Source organism: Ochotona curzoniae, unplaced genomic scaffold (genome assembly GCF_017591425.1).
Source record: "Ochotona curzoniae isolate NIBS_2020 unplaced genomic scaffold, NIBS_Ocur_1.0 scaffold_3890, whole genome shotgun sequence".
NCBI classification, from domain to species: Eukaryota; Metazoa; Chordata; class Mammalia; order Lagomorpha; family Ochotonidae; genus Ochotona; species Ochotona curzoniae.
This window is the reverse complement of record NW_024467115.1, coordinates 18,916,605-18,937,955: the sequence shown is the minus strand read 5'-3', so window position 1 is coordinate 18,937,955 and position 21,351 is coordinate 18,916,605. Positions and strand designations below refer to the sequence as shown.

General features: G+C 44.4%; 1 protein-coding gene across 1 annotated transcript in view; it reads right to left on the bottom strand.

Moving 5' to 3' along the window:
* The window catches only part of ARFGEF3 (ARFGEF family member 3), a 159,757-nt gene extending 139,536 nt beyond the window's left edge, over nt 1-20,221 (bottom strand). The window contains exons 1-2 of the mRNA XM_040965252.1: nt 19,965-20,221; nt 11,706-11,757 (exon numbers count right to left, since the gene is read on the bottom strand). Of these exons, the coding sequence (XP_040821186.1) occupies nt 11,706-11,757; nt 19,965-20,049 (137 nt within the window). The 5' untranslated portion in view covers nt 20,050-20,221. The remainder of the gene's footprint in view (nt 1-11,705; nt 11,758-19,964) is intronic.
* Between the last annotated feature and the right edge of the window lie 1,130 nt (nt 20,222-21,351).

Below are 21,351 nucleotides of genomic sequence, written 5' to 3'. Positions count from 1 at the left end.
ACAAAGGAGCAAAAACCCTATGCCAACCTCAGAGTTAACTGAGGAAGACATTGAGAAAATGGGGGAAACAGAATCCATAAGACTCATTTTAAAGATTCTGAGAAAAAATGAGAATCACACATACAAGAGTTCAAAGAATTTAAGGAATATATGACACAAGCAATAGCAGCAATAAAGCAAATTAAGGCTGATATATCAGAGAGTAAGACCACAGGAGAGCAAATTAAAATTACAATGGAGAGTCTCCAAAATAGATTGAAGCAAGCAGAAGAAAGAATCTCAAAATTGGAAGATATTTTCTGTCATCAGGGGGAAGCAAACAAAATGGAAGCAGAGTTGGAACAGGCCAAAAAAAGTATTCCAGAACTGAAAGACACTATTAAGAGGCCAAATATTAGAGTTATGGGAGTCCCAGAAGGTGCAGAAAGAGAAACTGGTTTTACAAATCTATTTAATGAAATAATAAAGGAAAATTTCTCTAGAGAAAGAACTGGGAAACAAGATCCAGGAGGGGAACAGAACTCCTGACAGGCCTGATCAAAAACGATCTTCACCAAGACACATGATCATCAAGCTCTCTTCAATTGAACATAAGGAGAAGATCCTTAAACGTGCATGTGAAAAAAAATCAATTGACATATGAAGGAATGCCAATTAAACCTACAGGCGATTTTTACAGGAAACTCTATAGGCAAGAAGAGAATGGAGTACAAGGCCAAATGGAAGGCCAGACTTCACCGGAATCTGGCCTAAACCCAATGGCATGTATGAAAACTGGGTCTGGGAGTGGATTAAGTGGAGGAACTTGCGAAACTCCCTTGGCGAATCATAGCTCCTGCTGGTGAACACGTGGTCCAGACCTGGGGGTCAGACAAGCTGGGAAAAGTAGCTCCAATAGCTGGCAAATGTGTCAGCGGGCAATGGGACAGAGTGGATCAGGCAGGACTGAGCAAACCTTAGCCCACAAGTGAAACTAGAGACCAGGACGGAGCACAGGTCATGCCTAACTAGGCTCTTGTACCTGCTGGTCTGCATGAGCCAGGAACACACCCAACCAGTAAGCGTGACTACCAGGAAGGGAGGGGTTAGAGCCGGCAGGGGAATAGGTGTGGTTCCTTTGCTGGACAGCTACTCCCACTGGACAGCATGAGCTGGGATGGGCGCAGATCAGACTAAGCAGGGCTACAATACCTGTGTGCCTCATGTGGACTAGATCAGGGAAAAGCCAGGCTGGGCTGATTATTCCTTCTGGTGCAAACAAAATTAGAGTGGGTGAGGGTTGTTTGGGCTTAGCCACAGCACCAGCTGGCAGAAGCTGGCACTGGGGGCTAGTTCTGTCAAGTCAAACCACAGAACTATCTGGAGAGTGCATAATGCGGGAGTGGGAGAGGCCTGGGAGGGAAATAGTGGGTTCCTCCCTCTTGGGTTACCACTTCCATGGGCATAAAACTAGGACAGGAGCTGGGGTGGAATGGGGTGTGGGACAGACTGGACTAGTCTGCTACACATACTGGCAAACCAGGGTAGGGGCTGGGACTGGTGGGGGTTATTGTGGGTTGCTCCAACTAGGCTGCAGCTCCCACTGGTTTATGTGAGGGCCGAGTATCTGCTGGGCAGAACCAGGCTGGATTGCAACACCCATTGGTTCCAGTGGAGGACGGGGCTGGAAGCAGAACCAACTCAGCAATTGCAACCACCAGCTGATCAGGGCCATGGACTGTGCCAGGCCCTGTACTTGCTAGCACATACAAGAATCTCGTCTGAGAACACCTCAGACAAAGTTTCTCTGGAGATTTTCCAATCAAAATGCTGGACTCAGAAGCCTAACCAAGAAAAGAGAGAAGACAGAACTGGTTAATCAACCGTCTCAGCCATATCTTGGCAGTGAAATACAGGGCAAACAGAGACTCTATGATGGACTATATCAATCAGTGGATTCTTCAAGGACCTCATAGTGCTTGGAGTGGCAAGACTGGCAGCAATTCATAACTGTTGAAATGTTAAAACCACTTGAACAAGAACCTCAGAGCCTACCCTACATCCGTGACCTAGGGAGGGTGGGAAATTGGGTGGGCCTTCTCCCTTAATACCCCCCTTTAAAAATTATACATATATAATAATATATAATATTATATATAATATAAATATATAATATATAAATATATATATATATAAATCATAAAAAAGAAGAGAATGGAGGGACATATTCCAGATTCTAAAAGAAAAAAAAAATGTCAGCCTAGGATAACATATCCAGCAAAGTTTTCTTTCTTTCGTCTTTGAAAATGAGATAAAATTCTTCCACAGCAAAGAAAAATTAAGAGTTTGCCTCTTCCAAACCTGCCCTACAAATGATACTTCAAGATGTCTCGACAGAGAAGAGGAATAACACCCACCAAAACCAAAGGCAAACGGGAAGAACATCCCAGTAAAATGACAACAGAAGACTAAACCAATGAACAACCCATTCCTAAAATGACAGGACCAAAGTACCATCCATACATATTAGACTCCGAATGTAAATGGCTTAAGCTCAACCAAACGTCGTAGATTAGTAGACTGGATTAAAAAAACAAAACCCATTTATTTGTTGCCTACAGGAGACACACTTCACCAACAAAAACCAGTGGAAACTATATCTAATGGATTTTGATGTTTCTGTTTGTTTTGATGAGATGAAATTCTTCTGATTAGATTCTTCAGTGACTCATAGGTCATACAGTAGCATCATTTTCTGGAAGAAGGTCCTTGATTTTCATTTCTTCAACTACACGTTAGTAATTTAGTAACATGTTATTTAACTTCTTGGTGTTGTTAATTTCTTTCTCACTGATGTTGATTTTGTTTTGTGTAGCTTTTCATTTAAGGGGATATATAGTAGCTGTGTAATGGAGATGGTCATATCTAATAACATTTTATTTAACTTCATGGCATTATAAATTTTTATTTTTCTTTCTATTATTGATTTTGTATTATGGCTTTTCATTTGAGGGGATGTACAGTAGTTGTGAAATGAAGACTAACATATCCAGATGTGAGGATACAATGTAGTATGCATTTCTACTTCCAGACAAAGATGGACTTACAATGAAACTGTTTACTATAACTTGACAATAGGATGCTGGACTCTGTCATTGTCCATGCCCGCAATGATAGACATATGACTGTGTATGAAGAACTATACTTTAGCAATAATATAGAGGAACTAGGTGGGAGGGAATTGGGGCAGGATAAGGGAAATACCAGGAGTCTATGGAACTGTATCATAAAATGGTAATAATAACAATTTAAAAATAATTAAAAAAAAGATAGTTCGAGGATTCACCTCACAGTTTTATCTCCTGCTGGAGCAGTCTTGTTGTAAGTCACCTGGTCAAGAAGAAAGAATAAATCTAGACTGGGGCAGGAAGGCTGGGGGTGCTTTCTCTTTTGAGAAGAAATCTAAGTCAGATTCATGCTGGTGGTGAAACAGAATCAAAACCTTTCTATAATCAGTGATCTCTGATGGAATATTGGTTAGGCTCCTGGTAACAACCACAGCTGCCAGTACTCCTTGATCTAATACTGAGACACATTAGGCCAGCCAAGGTTTGGCAAAGCAGAGTGAAGAATTGAAATTCACAATAGTACTGTCGCTATTAGATTGGATGTTGAACTATGAGGTCTTCTGTTTGGGCCCCACACTCTAAGTCAATTGGATATTAGAAGTTCTACAATCAAAACTAGGATTCATGTGAGTGCCAATTCTTACAATACTGCATTTTCCAAGAATCTAGGAAACAAGATCACAAGTTCCCTGGGACATGTGGTGCCAGGTTTTCGAAGTAGTTTTATCTCAAGGATATTTATGGGACACTGAGCCTGGGATACAAAGTTGAGCAGCATGCATAGATGAGTTCCTTGAGGATGGGACTGATAACAGAGCCTGTAACCTGCCAAGTGGTTGGTGTACTCCATGACCAAATTTTCTTAGTACGGGAACAGCATGAAGCAGATCAGGGACACTTTTACTTCAGAGGGTGACAAAAGATCTCAGGACACCTCAGCACAGTCCAGAAAGTAGGACAAGGAAATGACAAAGACACACAGTGGGTATTTTTGACTTCAAACATAACCTGGGATGCTAACATCCCATATAATGGGAAGTCTTCTGTTTTCTAACCAGGAACCTTGTGACTTTTTGCTCTTAGCTTTGGCTTATCAGAGACAACCTTGGACAACGGTACTGCATTCCAACTTAGCTAATGGTCCTGGCACCTTAGGACTGATAGAGGCAGTGAAATGCTTTCAGTAAAATCCAAGTCCAGGAGGGACAGAGTATCCTGGAGATACACCACACATATCCTCTGACATGGGAAAAAGCTTATGTCCCTGATGTCACATGCCATTGAAGTTCTGTTCAAAGGAGGACAGAAACCAAAATGCTTAGTACAGAAGTTGCAGAACCAGTGGAAACACAACAAAGTTTGGCTGCTGTTATTGGTTGATAGGATTTGTCACCTCCAAAACTCTTAAACTCTTGGTGTCAATTAGATAGAGCCTTGATCTGAGGATGGTATCAGAAATGGCAACATTGGGAGGTCTGGGGTCCTGCGGAGGGGTTTCTTTCTTGAGAGGACTAAGAGATGGCTCTCTTATTTTCTGGCACATTATACAACCCTGCTTTAACTACTCTCCACCAGATTCTGGATTATGGGGTCCTGCAATCATGTACCCACAAATCATAACATTCACCTTATCTTTGCCCAGGTAACTCTTCTTGGATATTTCATTTAAAATACCATAGAGCAGAATGAAATTCCTCTGCAATTGGGAGACCTTCCTCACTGGCCTTACAACAGAATGGAAGGTAACACTGAAAACCACAATAAAGAAGATTAATAACGTTTAAATGCTACAACTACAAAGAAAAAAATACTACAAAATGTCCTTGATGAGCAAAATATGAAGTATTCAAATAAAGATAAGTCCCAATGCCACATTCCTTCCCCTCAATCTTTCACATTCTCTCCTTCCCTCCTGGACTTGGAGCATGATCCTTTGCAGAACTTGACAGGAAACAGTGAATCAAAAAACCATGGACCTCAGTCTTTCCCTCATAGTTGGAGGGTACTATGGTACAACTCATCTCTCATCATCATGGAAAATGTATAATATGAAAAACTATAAGCAAACTTCAACTTTTTTGCTCTAAAAACATTTGTTTCTTAATTCCATTTTCCACTAACTTTGGGAAGGGCCCTCTTATAGTTGCCATGAGCTATGTTGCCATGATTACTAATATTTGGAGTTTCAGATCCACTGGAAAGAACAGAGAACTGGGCAATCCAGCACCCAGGGCAGTAGTGGAACATAGCACTCACAGCCTAGGCCCAGAGGCAGAGGCAGAGGAACGGGGCAGGAATTCATCAGATGGTCAGGAGTCCTCCCAGGCGATGCCCAGTAGGCTAACAACAATCTGGGAATGCAATGATTACAGTGGCACCAAAGAGACCACAGCTGAGGCATAAACCCATTGCCTTCTAACAGAGTTGGAGAAAATGGAAGGTCCTCAAATTTTCAGGGAAATAAGATCAAATACAATCAAGCCATCATGGCATGGAGAAGGGGGGAAGTGGCAATGTGTAAAAGCTAAACATTCTAGAAGCTGTGGTTTCAAGAGTGCTTGAGCCAGGTACGTCTAGTGAGAGCTTCATGTGACACACCCATCGGCCCTAAAAAAATTTACAGTAAAATCCATAACAGTTCTCAATAACCCATAAAATGATCAGGTTATTCTGGTTCTTTTAATTTGATTGCCCAAATCAGAGGAAAAGCAGGGGAGCATAGGGTTGAAAGGGTGGTAGACCATTGCCATGTATGAGACCCGAATGGGGTGTGGGACAGACTGGACTAGTCTGTTACACATACTGGCAAACCAGGGTAGGCGGCAGGTCTGGTGGGGGTTATTGTGGGTTGCTCCAACTAGGCTGCAGCTCCCACTGGTTTATGTGAGGGCCGAGTATCTGCTGGGCAGAACCAGGCTGGATTGCAACACCCATTGGTTCCAGTGGAGGATTGGGCTGGAAGCAGAACCAACTTAGTAATTGTAACCACCAGCTGATCAGGGCCATGGACTGTGCCAGGCCCTGTACTTGCTAGCACATACAAGAATCTGATCTGGGAACACCTCAGACAAAGTTTCCTTGGGGATCCCCCCAATTGAACTGCCAGACTCAGAACCCAGACCATGAAAGGACAAAGGACAGAACAAGTCAATCAACCACCTCAGCTATATGTTGGTTGTGAAAGAATGGGCAAACGGAGACTCTATGATGGACAATGTCAATCAATGGATTCTTCAAGGACCTCATAGTGCTTGGAGTGGCAAGACTGGCAGTGATTCATAACTGGTGAACTATCAAAATCACTTGAGCAAGACCCTCGGAGCATGCCCCACATCGGGCACTTGGGGCAGGTAAGAGACTGGGTGGGGCTTCTCCCTTAAAATCCCCCTTTACCTCAGATATACGAAGGAAACAATCTGGAAATAATAGTCTTACCCATTTTTCTGTAGCCCTTGAACCTTTTAATCCTGATTAACTATGTAAAGATTGTCAAAAATATAATTTTTAAAATGGGGGGGAAAAAAAGAAAGGGTGGTAGAAGGAGAGGACAGAAAATATTTGCTGTAAAAACTAACCCTTTGATGTGAACGTTTGTGTTCTCTCAGAATCCAAATATGGGGGCCCTAGCCTCCAAGGTGATGGTGTGAAGTAGTGTGGGCCTTCTGATGAGGTCACTAAAGCCTGGGGATAATGGGAGAAATGGGCAGTTGGCAACCTAGAAAACGGCCATTGCCACAACCTAACCAGGCTAGCTTCTAGATCATGGACTTGGAGCTTTGAGAATTTTCAGTTTTCTGTAACTTAAAAGCCACTTAGGCGACATTGTGTTGTTACAACAGTGTGACCAATTCTTGCTTGATAGTTTCCAGGTCTTACTTCCAGGCTAGCCACAATAGTTACTGACCATGAATGCAAACTTACAGGTTAGAGGTATTCTGTTACTGTTAGGAAACATACTGAGTGGACTGCTTCTATCAGACGAGGAAGACATGGAACTGGTGACCTCAACCCAGGCCGCAGCCTTGGTGATCAATGGCCCCTGGTGGTTGAGCATACTACAAAAGCCACATGGGTCACAGCTTTGGTCAACCCTACAAAGACACATGGCAGACTTTGAAGAAGACAGCTATAAGTAAAATCCATGAGGTCGAAGCCTCCTCATGGAGAAATATGGACTTTTAAGACCAAAAACAAGACAAAAAGCAGGCATGTGCGAAGAGTTTCCTGTGACTTTCTACTAATGACTTCAGGAAACAACCCCCAGGATTTGCTCCCTAACCCTCCTCCATCTCTGACATAACCTCTCACCCACAGTTCTGTGTGAATGGCCATCTTCACTTTCAAGGCTGCTCACACTAACGGTGAGCATGTGTCCAGTGAAAGAATTTTGGGAATAGATATGCAGTGGCTCCTGAAAGCCCCCTCAATTCCATCCCAAAAGTATGACTTTGGGCTCCTCCTCCAGGGTGACCTATATGTGAATCAATGTAGTCAGTGACATACATCAGTCATCTGACACTTGGACTTGGGTTTTTATAAGAAGTCCTTGGAGTCATAAATTGGCAAAAAAAAAAAAAGTAATACAATATAGATCTCACAAAGTTCCTAAGGATTTTAGCTAGGCATACTAATGTGCACAGCTGATGAGAATTATGTCATTAATTATCAAATGGCTATATATATAACATTAAAGCTATATATGGCATAAGGAAAACAGGAAAAACACTACAGCTAAAGGATTTCAGATTTTGAAAGATCCTATATCCCTTTTCAAAATAAATAAGAAAATCTACAAATAATCACTGCTAGGTGATTATACAGCAGAAATATAAATCTGAATACAAAACCAGTAGAATGCAAAAGATCGTTTACAAACTATGTGCTTTCTCTATCTTAAATAGAAGCATTATAAAAATAACACCCACATATTTTTCTCATGAGCAAAGGTTTATGCTATCTAGATATTCAATAGAAAGATGCCATATAACCTAACGATTGGACAGAATAAGTGCTCACAGCATACAGAGTGCTTGCAAGATCAATCAAAGGATTAAAAGGAGATTGATTTGCAGCAGAGGCGAGAAGCCCATTACCACATTGCTCCTCATTGCATCACTTCCCTAATAACATCCAACACTAACTCACACTCTGATGGACTCAAGAGCTCTTTTATAATTATGGCCTTCTCCTATATCCCAGAGAAGGATTTGAGAGGTTCCCATTACGGCAGAACCACAAATAGGAATCTCCCTACACATATACAATTCTAGAATAAACCCACACTTGCTATCATAACAGTGCTTAGGGTTCCTAGTCCTCCATGTGGGAAACCTGGATGGAGTGCTTGGCTCCTGGCCTCAGCCTGACCCAGACTTGGTTATCACAGCCACAAGGGAGTGAATTAGGGGACGATTTCATTTCTCTCTCCCCCTCTCTATCTTTCTGCCCTTCAAAAAGCAAATTTTTAAAGAAATGTAAAAATAACTCTGAAAGATTGTTTTATCTCACTTGTAAGGTTCATTCCTTTGTACAAGAATGATGTTAATATCATTGTGTATCTGAAATATAATAATGCAAACCCTTTTGTGTACAGGATGAAGTCACCAGCTGTTCAAAAGGATAAATGCTCTGGATTTTATTTCCAATACTGGTGAAGATATGCAAAGACTGAATTTACATGCTCGGTCATTGTCCCTCATTCAGCAGGGTTCCCACCAGTTTGGTGATTAACTCACATAGGAGAGCTGGCTCAAGCATATGGCTTAAAGGAGGACATTGGACCCATTAAAACTGTTTTCTCTAACTCAACTGGCCACACATACAGACCATGAGCTGGAAACTACCAGAGGCTGTTTGATAAACATTGCCAACCTGTGGGTCCAGGAAGTTATGACATCATCCCCATTGTCCCTGATACCACTCATCCCAAACCCAGAGGGCCAGAAAGACTCACTGTCAGATGAAACAACACTCTGACTTTGTACTGGAAAACAAACTTTACGAGCAGAGGTCAGAAATTTTTTTTTCTCCTAAAGCCACTAAGGAAATTGCAGAATTCCATTTTTTCCACACAGCTGACATTGACATTTAAACTTTCTCATCATAACTTTAAATAACCGCACAGGCTATCATTTTGGCATGCTGAGCTTATTAGAATTTTTAATTAAAGTCTGTCATTATTTAAATGGATCTCACAAAACCTAAATACACCAATTTGAAAACACCTTCATCCAGCAAAAAAACATATGAACAAACTCTCCTTTAACAACAGAACATATTGCAGGAGAAAAGACTACATGTCTCCATCCCACTTGCCTCACAGCATTTCATTTAAAGCTTTAATTCTTGAAAGGCTTTTATTAATCTTCCTATTTCCTTCTCTGTAAAAGCAATGCATAAAGTTATTTTTTAATTTCTGTGACTGAAAACTTTGAAGCGTATAAACTTCTTTTAGATTGAGCAATGTATACAATTTACTAAAAATGAATAAGTATGTGTCAGATGTTAATATAGATAACATGGAAAATACAATTTTATTTGAAATTCATTTCTGAAGAAATTAGGGCTTTTGTTCATTTCTCCTTCAATTAGTTCAGATATCTATGAATGGAGACTCTTCTATTCCTATAGGAAACAGAGATGGAGCGTCAATTCCATCCCTTTTCTCTCTCCTTTTTATAGCTTTAAGTAGTAAGAGACTTTTTTTTTTTTTACAAAGATTGAAGTGGAGGACACTTATCATTTAAAGATCTTCTATCTAGATTAGATCCTCCTTGAATGTTCCCAAATGCCAAGAAGTCAGTCACCCAACTGCCAAAAAGATGCTTGCAGTGCCCTCTAACCATCCACTCTGCCAACATAGGTACTAATGTTTTCGTGGTCCTTTGGTTGTGGGATGAGATTTTAATGCCCCAGAAAAACAAATGAAACTAAGATTCAGTACGTTAATAGTCATGCTTTTCCTTTGTCAAATGAAAAAGTGGTGATAAAATGTGAGTTGGAAGAGGAAACATGACAGAATCAGCTTTAAGGCAAGTTGGGGTCCATTTCTCGGACCCCTACCCCTTCCTTCACAATCCTCTGCGTATTCCTGCAGAGCATATGGGAGAACATGAAGAAATGCCCTGTGTAAGATAGATCTGTGTTGCCATACTATTCCCTTTAGAAGCTATAAATGCACAAAATTCTCTTTAGTTTGACTAAAACACAAATTCCTTTCTAATATGTGAGCTGATACCAGATGTTATGGGAAAAATGAATTTTTAAAAAAGGTAGAGACATAATTCTTGCTCAGTCTACTTGAAAGGAAAGAAGATGCTTCATAAATCAGTGACCTGACAGTAGAGAAACCAGACTCCACAAAGGAGTCCACAAATCCAGGCACTATTTTTTATAATCTCGAGGAGAACCCTGGAAACAAGCCAAAAGCTCAATAACAGGAAAACTGCTAAATAAATTATGTTGCAGTCATATGGGGAGCTTCAAAAAGTAGATGGAAAATGCACAATATGAAAAAACTACACAAAGTTAAAAAAAATCTGCACCAAAATAAACTTATGTTAAGTTCCAGTTTTCGCTTTTTCAAAGGATCCTATGTAATGAGTAACTACACATTTTCATTTGAAGAATGTGTATTGGTATCAGAAAAATGTTCTTCACTGTGGTGTATAATGAAAAAGTAAAAGAAGTAAATTTCATAGTAACCCATAAAAAGACACGTGAGTAGAAAGACTTAAAATCTAATAAACTGCCCTCACTAGTTGCCCCAAGGTGTGTAACTGAGAACAACTGTCTGTTTCATCTCTTGCTCCTTCCAATTTTTCCAAAAAGGACATGCATTTCTCTCACAATGAACAGAAAAAATAAAAGTTTGGAAGAGGTAAGGAAAGTGGAGACAGAGTTTCCTTTTGACGCCTGCTGTGTGTAGGTGACCAGCCACGTGTCATTTCAGCATCTCTCCTAGGGTTAATAAACAGGGACAATTAAAATCTACATGTTGCTGATGTTTTGTTGGGGCTTTTAACTGACCGGGATTTTACTCTGTTAGCTCTACCCTCAGACCAGAGAAGGTCTCCCCAAGAAGCTGCTGAACTTATCTGCACAATAAGATACTGGACTCAATGCTGGGTATGTGCTTGCAATGAAGGAATCTCAACTGAACTTGAACTGTGGTTATGCACCATGGGGGGAGGGTTGTGGGAGGAGCGGGAGAAATCCAAGCACCTATAAAACTGTGTCACATAATACAATGTTAGTAACAATTAAAAAAAAAAAATCCACATCCCCTGGGGCAGTAGGGCTGCTTTCTGCCAGCAGGGGCGCTGTTTTCTATTCTGTAGGAGGAAGACAGTATCTTGTCTCTTCCTAACCAATTGGAAACCTTCACCACTGAGTTTCATGGTTAGTAACTTAGGGTTAACAAGACATCACTCATTCCACCAACAACTGCTAGTCAACTAAGCCGACTTCATTGTGTTGACCTCATGAAATAATGCCAGCTGACACAGATAAAAATGTCACCAGGCAGTATGTTGTTAACCTACAGGGAAACATATAGACAATGCTTATCTGTGCTACACAGCATGGTTCCCATCTTACCTTAGCAAATGGGGAGGGATCTTGACAATAGTATCCAGGCCTCCCAAGGTTTCTGCAAAAGGAGAAATAGCAAGTTCAATACATCAAGATGAAGAGTCTCCACTGTATACAGTTTTCACTTTGCTTTTTTCTCGAAATTCCTATATATATGAATTAAACAACTCTCAATGATATGCACGCAAGTCATCTTTGTTAAAATCTCTCTGCTTTGATAGCTCTGGAGACTTCCCTGAGCCCACTTCACTATCAGAGAGGAAGAGATTAAAAGCTAGAACACATTTCCCTACAGGGAATGACTAAATTCCTAACCAGAACCAGAACACTAATTTAATCTAGATACAACTGGCTATATCCATGCAATAAAAATAGAGAAACGAAAGCTGGCTCCCTGAACATCGCATTTCCATCTCCAGCAATAGCTCACACTGTGGGAGACTTTCAAGTTCACAAAGCATCTTATGCAACTTCTTACACATTTAAGGCATGGTAGATTGAACTTTTCTAAATCCATGCCATAGATAATGGATACTGGCTGGAAAGCTCACCCCAATTAATCCAATATGGATATATAATACTTTACCAAGTTTGTGAAGTATTCTCATAATTGTTCCCATTATAGAGGCAACTGTAGGAAAACAAAAACAACAACAAAAAAAACTCCACTATTCTCCTCCCCAAATCCTTCACTGTCTTAATTGCTCCTACGTGTGTCCAGTTTTTCAACTTAAATTGTGTTGCCTCCTCTCTAATTCCTTAGACTCAAAAGCATTGTTGGTGTGAATTAATTCTCCTTGTGGAAAGAGAAACTTTTTTTTTTCATCTGTTACATTTGATTATACCAAACATAATCCTTCAGCCAGCAGAAGAGAAAGGCTAAGAGGCCAGCACTCTGGCCCAGCAATAGGGCGGCCACTCTTCTCTCCGACGCTGCTCCTTGGCACCTGCCAGAGGGGTGGATGCTCCTTGTATATTGATACAAATCCTTTATGGTTTTTTTTAAGGTAAACAGAATAAACCATTTATTGAAACATTCTGTAATAACACGAAATTTTTGATCCAATGCTACATTGGCAAAACATTTCTCCCTCATAAACACTTTACTTAAAACACAGCTAAATTAAAACATAATCTGGCCAAACCGAGAAAATACTTCTGGAAAACAAAAAACTTTTATCATTCAATAGTTGGACAGTGCTTATCTAGCTTTTCCTGAAGAGTCTAAATGGAGCAAATCAAAGGTTAAATTTTCCTGTTCACTGGTCCCGACTCAGAACTCTCACCACACGAAATAAAGATTTCACAGACTATCCTTTCTTCTCTCCATCCAAAATAAATACAAGAAAAAATTAGGGATAACAACTAGGTTTTAAACATTTTACTTGTTACATTCACATTTTGTTTTTGATAACTGATCAACCAAAGGCATGTAAAGCCAAAGAAGAATCCTGTGGGAACCAATAGGCCAAAACAGTGGACTGAAGACCAATCCATGAAACTGCAACGTGAGCTCAGCAGGGTCGGTGATGCTGGGGAGACAAGGCTAAGGGAGCAGGTGGAAGGAGTGAGATCAGGATTCAGGATGAGAATGCTAAATGAAGCTGTGGGATACAAGTGCAGGGCACAGCTCAGAGGCCCAGCAGGTAGCATGGCAGGGATCATGACACACCCAGGACAATTCAAGACTGCTTGCCAAAAGGAGGTAATGAGACTGAACAACAAACTCAGCATGGTTTTCCTCCCTAGGCAGAGAGGTCTGTATGGAACTCAGGATGCTCTGATACTCCACTCCCTGCAGGAGTCAGAGAAAGGCAAAGGAGAAAGAGTGGCTGCATGGAAACCATGCAGTCTCACTGTGAATGCAGCAGAGCACCCCCCAAAGAAAACTGGTGATAAGTGGGGAACCCAAGGCAATGAGGGCCCAAAGGGCAAGAAGCAGAAGCCTGCTATGTGGCTATTGCTGCAGGATGCAAGAGTTGCTGGGGAAGAGAGTATTATGGAGGGACCAACAGGGAAGTGTCTTGCTCCTGGTTCCCTTGCAGCTCGCAATACTGTGCCATGGGGGTAAAATTCAGTGCTTTCATCTCCATGAACACCCACTTCACAGGGTTCCAATGAGGAGCAGCAGTCTGACACAGTACCAGTTTCTAACTACCTTCCCTGATCCACTGACTGACATTTGGGCTAGGGGTTGAGCCAGGGAGCCCATGTTTAGGACAGATACATGGTTGGGAAATTCAGAGTGTGCATGTTAGCTTCAAACAGTGATAAATGCCCTAAAGGAAAACACAGGGAATGGATCCAAAATAGAACAGGAGATCCTGCTACACACTGTGTGGTCAAGGTGTCCTGTAGGGGACAAGGAAACTGAAAATTATATGTGGAATTAAGCCAAGGAGGAGGCTTGCAGAGAAGCAATAAGTTCAAAAATACACCATGGCTGGAAAACAAAACATGGCTAGGGACGCGACCAGCCTGCTCAGCCCGTTACAGCCTCTCTGGATGATGTCAGCCACCATCTACTGGGCTTCCTGCCTTAAGGTACTCACGGCACTACACTGGCTTCTCATCACACCAGCCTGAGATATGGTTGAGGACTCAGGCCCAGTACTAGCCTGAGAGCTGGGTGAGCACCCAAGCACAGCACTCATACATGGGTGAGGACCCAGGCCCAGCACTTTGTGCCCCTTCTCCAAACACTCTCATCCTAAACCAAAGCCAAACCGCTCCAGAGCCCATCAGGGACCTTGATCAATCCCCACTCGCACAACTGCTCCTGCCACCAGCCTCTTTGCTCATTTCCTAGGCCACCAGACATGTCCCTGCCTTAGAGGATCATGTTGTAATGCTTTCCCTGTTTAAACTGCAACAACTTCTTCCTTCCAGGCCCCCTTCCTCGGCTGCTTTCCCTTCTCCTTTAGTTGGCATCACTAGAAGTTCTCACATGTACTTCATTTATTGGTCCACAGTATTAACAGCAAGCTCCTTTAGGAATGCGGCCTAGGGTTTTTGCCTGTTTTACTTCTAATAGTGTCCCCAGTGCACGGAGTAAAGTCTGGTACATGGTAGATGTTCATCAACAGGACTGGAGCTGTGCATAGTGGGCTGGGCTTCCTCCTTACAGTGCTAGTACCTTGTATGGGTGCTGGTTCATATTCCAGACGCTCCGCTTCCCTGCTAGTGACCTGGGAAAGTAGCAGAGACTGGTCCAAGTCAATGGGGTCCTGCATGTACATGGGAGGCCTGGAGGAAGCACCTGGCTTTAGATCATCTCAGATCGGCTCAGCTCACGCTTTTGCAGCCATTTAGGGATGGAAGATCTTTCTCCATCTTTCTCCCTGTAACTCTGACTTTCAAATACAAAAAAACATTCTTTTAAAAAAGAGTTTAATGAGATATAACCAATCATGGTATATGTGAGTTAATGAAAGGTCAACAGGACTGAAATTCCCAAAGGAAAGGGGCAGCTGGTGCAGGACAAGGCTGTGAGACAGGCAGGAGCTGGGCCATGCAGCAGGGCTGAGCAAACACAGCAAGGACTTCGATCTTCATCTTGATGGGATGCCATTCAATGTCAGAACCTGGGTTTCTAAAGTGGCACTACTTGGCAAAGGTGTTTTTTTGGTTTTTTTAGGACTAGACCAAAAAAAAAAAAAAGTGACAGAAAGCTGTTACAGAAGACAAAGATGAGGACACCGTGGGTGATGGACAAGGTCTACTGACAAGTCAGAGATGGGTTGAGGACTGCTCTGGGTGTCAGGTTTTGCACCTGGACAGATAACCATAGCAGCATATCAACTATAAGCCCCAGAGGTGAACACGGATTGTGAATTGGGTGGGGTGGGGCAGAGTTCCAGTGACTTTGGGTCATCTGAGCAGAGACACTGAGTTCTCTGTGGTTTAAAGCACAGAGCACAGCCCTGGGCTAGTGACATCAAAGTGGGAATCCTAGACTTAGAAAATTGACTGAAGGTGAGTGGGTGGTCGGCTCTGGTAGAGACATGGCAGTGTGAGAGCCATGGTCACAGGCACAGGGTCAGCCCCAGGGAAAGGCAGAGCAGTTGCCAGCTGCACTCAGCGTCCTCAGTGGAAGCAAGGGGCAGGCTGGGAGGAGACGAAGAGGAAAAAGTGAGGATCGGTACTCAATGCTCACGGTAAGAAATCTAGGTCTGCCTGGGAAGGCCACAGAAGCTGCACCCGGCAGGAAAGCATGGCTAAGACAGAGCAGGACAGTAGCTGGATAGATGGTCCGACCTCTAATTTCCAACTCCCTTTATTTTTACCGAGTTGCCTGATAAAACTGGCTAAAATAAGGGCAGAGCCTCTTCCAGTTGCACAATTCTGCCGTTCTACCTCGCTGTGCCATGCCCCAGCTCACCAACCCAGAAGTGCCAAGTCTTAAAAATAAACACTATTCTTCCAGGTCTGCTCACCCCGTCCTCCCCCAGGTTAAGCCCGTGCTTTGCAGTTTGCTCTACTACCCAGTCAGACCAGTTCTTCACTAATAAGAAAACACAAAACAGCACTAACTGGAAGATGCATACACTGCTTTGCTGGATATTCTGTAGCCGTGAGAAGCAATGATTTTCAAGCAGGTGACAGCAATGCAGTCAAAGAAGAAGGAAGTGCTATAGTTGAAAATGGCTTAAATACAAATGTGATATAGCAGAAGAAAATATAAGTAATGCTATTGCCATATGTGGTACTGCACTTTGCCGAAGGGTGAAGCTTCAAAATGTCAACAGAGTTATCACTGAGCAGGTGGCCCATAAACTCCTACTGGGTCTTTATACTGGGCTAACACTTGCCAGTGTTTTAAATCGGACATTGATGAGTATAGCTCTTTTAAGTTAAAAAAAAAAGTATCATTCAAGGGCCAGTTTCTTTGGTAACTTCTTAAATATCCGTTTCTCATATTGTAGGTACAGGATCATAAACAATAGTGCCTCTAACTCAAGGAGTTCACTACACTGCCGACATTATTTTGATTGGCAGTCATCCACTCTTCTTCCTTCTGAATAAGCCCTAATTTTGCCTTTAAGAACCAACTTATCCTAATTCTACATTTCAGTGGGATTTACAACCTAGGTTTAAGACACTTGGACTGGTCCAGTCCACAGCTAGAGGACTGGTTCAACATCAGCCACATTTCTCCATGGGACAGAACAGGACAAGTAAAACCAAGGATAGGACAGCAGTGACTGGGAGGGGTCTACCCTAAACTTGGAAAAGTCCCCTTTGTTCTGTGATGGTCCAAGTGGCAGAGGATGCCCCTCTCCCAGGATGAACTAGGTTGGGGATGAGCCACTCCCTTCTGCAATGATGCAAGTGTGGCGACTCAAGAGCCCAACTATGACGGTCCAGGAAGAGATGTCAGTCAACCCTCAAACAGCACACGAAGTCCTGGAAACCAAACATTAATCCTTGTGTCCAACTGAACTCAGCTAATCTTGCTGAACATATTCCACTAACGGAGGAAATAAAATGTGTCTTGTCTGTTTTTAAAAATTATACTTATTTAGAAAGTGTTACACAAAGAGATGGAGAGACAGACACAGAACTTTTATCTTCTAGATCACTCCCCCAGATGGCCACAATGGCCAGCGTGGGGCCAAGTGGAAGCCAGGAGCCAGAACGTCATCTGGGTTTCCTACTTGGATGGAAGGGGCCATATGGTCCACCTGAGCCATCTTTTGCAGCTTTTCCCAGGCCATTAATAAGGGGTTGGATTGGAAGTGGAGCAAACAGTACTCAAACCAGTGTCCATTTAGGATGCCAGCATCACAGGTAGTGGCCTTATTTGCCATGCCACAACACCAGCCCCACACTGCTTCAAAAAAATCTGTTGATTTCAACAGATTTTTCAATTCTCTTGCCCCTATATCACTGTCTTATAACCAGTTCTTAGCTCAAGGAAGTAAGTACTCAGAGAGGTCAGGAAAGTGGCCGATTCTGAGGTGCCCAAGGATTCTTTCTGCAGGTACAGGACCTTAGGGAGTCTAGGAAGGGAAATCTTGGAAGAAGGACAGGTGTGAGTGGGGGTGGAGAAGTATGCCATAAACAGTGTGTTCAAGAAACAGCTGCAGCAGGCACCCTCACTAACCCAGGTAGCTCCTGGTTGGGGGTGTGTGAGTGTGGCAGTGTGGGGGTGTGGGAGGTGGGAAGTCAGCTAAGGCCAGCCTCCGAAGTGCCGCCTAAGGAATCCAAAGGGGAATTTGTAAGGAAACCATGAGAGCTGAGGAGTGCTAAGTCTTTTACTATAAAAACAACATCAAGGTGGTGGAAAACGGACTGCACAGGGAAAGGCCATGTCTTCACACTTTGTTTATGCTCCATTCTCCCTCCAATGTGCCCTTCTTTCTAGCAAACTCCTCCCACAAACATTCTGCTTATCCTGTACCCCGGTTCAGTGCAAGGGGAGGGCCAAAGAAGTGCTTGAAGAACAAATAAGCCAAGGAAAGACGGACGGCCCCGCCAGTTTACTCGATCTTCAGGGAAAATCTACTTTGACCAGATCACAGCATCGCCTCCCCCATGCCACATTCATTTCCCTTTCTTTAGCCTGTTTTCCTGGTTTGCTCATTATTCATGTCCTAAATCACACACACTTTAACTACTTCCTGCACTTGTATCTCCATGTGCCCATTGCAGAGCAGTCGCGGGGAGAGGCAGGGTCTGCTGTGGCCGTCAGGCTAGATCCCAGGGTTGGCGCAAGTAACCCATCTGGCTCTGTGCTGGGCTTCCCCAGCGGCCTCAACTCAGCAGCCTTGTAGTTAGACTAAACAAGATGTTGAAAATCAAATCCCAAACTCATTAGAAACACTCGATGCCTCTCCTCCTCCCTGTTTATCTACATCTACCAAACTTACAGCAAAATAATGAATACTAGGGATGTAATGTTTGTCGCCCAGTCGGGTCCTGTGTTATTATGTTACCCAGCCATCTGTGACCCCTATTAGAGACAGGCATTTGGGAATCTAGCTCAGCATCAATCCGCTGAATGACAATAGCAAGGCAAAAAGCAGTACTGTGGCTTTAAGAGCTTGGCTGCTCTCTCAAATAGCTCATCTATTTTTCTGTAACCCTTGACTAAGACGGTCAAGTGCTTTCATCTAGATCAACTTCCTAGACGATATTCTACACAGCTGTGACGCTATGCACAGGTTTTAAAAAACCTTGTAATGATTGTACACAATCCCAAATCAAGACCTTTAAAATATGGAGTCACCCCTAAACCCCTCTGAATTCTGCATTTCATGCAAAGGCAGTGAGTGGCACACCTCTGTCCCCTTCCAGGCTGCACGAGAGCACACTGTGGAGACAAGCACCTGCTATTCCTCCCTTCCAAGAGAGTTTCAATTCTATTTTATCTTAATGGAATGGTTAAGTGAGAAATCTCCTGCGGGCTTGGGCAAGATGAGGGTTGCCTGATTTCTTCTCGGTCTTTCCTTTTGCCAAAGCATAGCTTTCACCTGAGGTAGGTTCCAGGTCTCGGCATTTCCATCACAACCATTTGGATCTGCCAAATTCCAGCCTAACTGAAATGTCTTCCTTGCTGGCCCGTGCTCCCTGCTCCCCCTCCCCCCCACGGAGTTCTGCAACCCCAGTCTGAAGGGAAACGCACATCGGTTACCTGGAACTTCTTTTCCAGGGTTCACCCATCTGAAATCCCACCTGTCTGAAGCAGAGACCGCAACAGAATTGCAGCGGGCACACAGTCCCAGCTGGATATTATTTGCCATGGATGAGCACCAAGAAAGCTGACACTTAGCAAGCTGCCTGTCTCAGGAAAATCAAATTAAGCAAGCCCTGCCTTCCCGGGTCAGCTCGCCAACGTTTCAACACCAGGGATATCGGGTTTGGAAATCAGGCCCCTTGGTCTCCAACCAAAGGCTTGGTGGTCCTGCCTAACTCGACGATGGGGGACCACGGTCGGGGGCGCGAGGTTCAGGAGGGAAGGACAGCGGTTCCCAGTCCAGGTTTAGGACAAGATAAAGGGACCCAAGGGGGTGCGGACGCACGCCCACACCCGAGCCAAGATTTTCGTATCCCATATCAATCCACCAAGGTAACTCTGGAAATTACGCGAAATGCATCCCTCGCCAAGGCTCAGAGACAGCAGCCCTCCACCCCTCGACGCGCACAGGGGTCGCTCCATTCCTGAACCGTGAGGTCCTCCCGCGGCGGTGAGCAGGTGCTCGGCGCCCGCACCCGCCCCAGCTCCAAGATCCCGGCTCTCGGTCCCCGGCTCGCCGCGCTTACCCAGGGCCCAGGTGCAGCTCTCCTTGATGGCTTTGTACTTGCTCCCAGAAGCTTCCTTCTGCAGCTTTCTCAGGATCTCTTCCATCTTGACCTCCCGAGGGGCCGGCCTCGGACAGTCGCGAGGCGCACCCGAGTCGGGCCGGCAATGCCGCGGCGCTGGCTGCCTGGCCCTGGGCTCTCAGGCGGCCGCCGCTCTCGCCCCCTGCCTTCCCGGTGCGGCCGCTGATGAATCACGCCCGCTCCACGCCGCGGGCCACGTCAGCCCCACCGCCCCGCCCCGGCGCCCCACCCGTCGGGGTCAGGTGCGCACCGCGCCGCTGCGCCCGGCTGGGCCCGAGGCTTGGCGGAGAGGTGGAGACGGATGTCCGGCTCTGGCTTGCACGCCGGCCGCGGGTCCAGCTCGGCCTGAGGGAGGGCTGGACGGCTGCCTGCAGGCGGCGGGGAGAGGCCTCCGTGTGGAAGGAGTTGCGGGTGACCCTGCTTGGAGCCCGGGAGTCTACAGCGCAATGCAGGCACCGCGTCCGCCGCAACCGCTCATCGGCAGACTAGAAAATCCACGCATCCGTTATTTAATCAACAGTGCCCCGGACCACCCCATGCCAGGCTGGGGGTGGGGTGGGGACGGTGATAGGAATGAGCTGTGACCCTCGTGCAGGGAGCTCTCAACCGCGCCCTCCTCACCCTGGAGGGAGGACTGGGTGCAGGTGTGAGCGCTCAGGATTCCCATTACACAGATGGGACCAACAAGCCTAGAGAGGCTGTGAGTTCCCAAAGCAACAAGAATTGGACTCCAAACGTGTCCTAGTCCAATTACCCCTTTTAAAATCCGGCCGTATTATTATTATTATTATTATTATTATTATTATTTTAATTTAAAGATGTATTTGAAAGACAAGGTCAGAGAGAGAAAGGAAACAGCTCTTTCATCCCTTATTTCACTCCACACGTGGCTCCAGCCTGACCTCCCACGAGGGTGCAGGAGCCCATCTTCTACTGTTTTCCCAGGTGCTTTAGTAGGGAGGTGAGCAGAGCAGCTGGGACTTGAACTGAGGGTGGGTATGCAGAACTCCAAAACTGCCCCTCCTGGGAGGAAGCCCCTCCCCTGGAAGGTAGTTGAGGAGAGAGGGGAAACGGGATTCCTGTCTTGAATATTGTGGCGGGAGTCAGAAAAAGGTTTCCAGGCCGTTGGCTTTTCCGACAGCGATGTAGTTTGGTGATGGGGGGAAGATGGTTTGCAGAGGGCACCTGGCAGCTGGGAGAGCAGTAAGGAGGTTTCGCAAAAACTTCAGAATAAATCGGGCTCTTGAGAGGCGGGGATCATTCCAATCACTTGCAAAGTCCTAGTTTGCATCAAGAAGCCTAACAAAGCCATTATGTGCAGTGGACA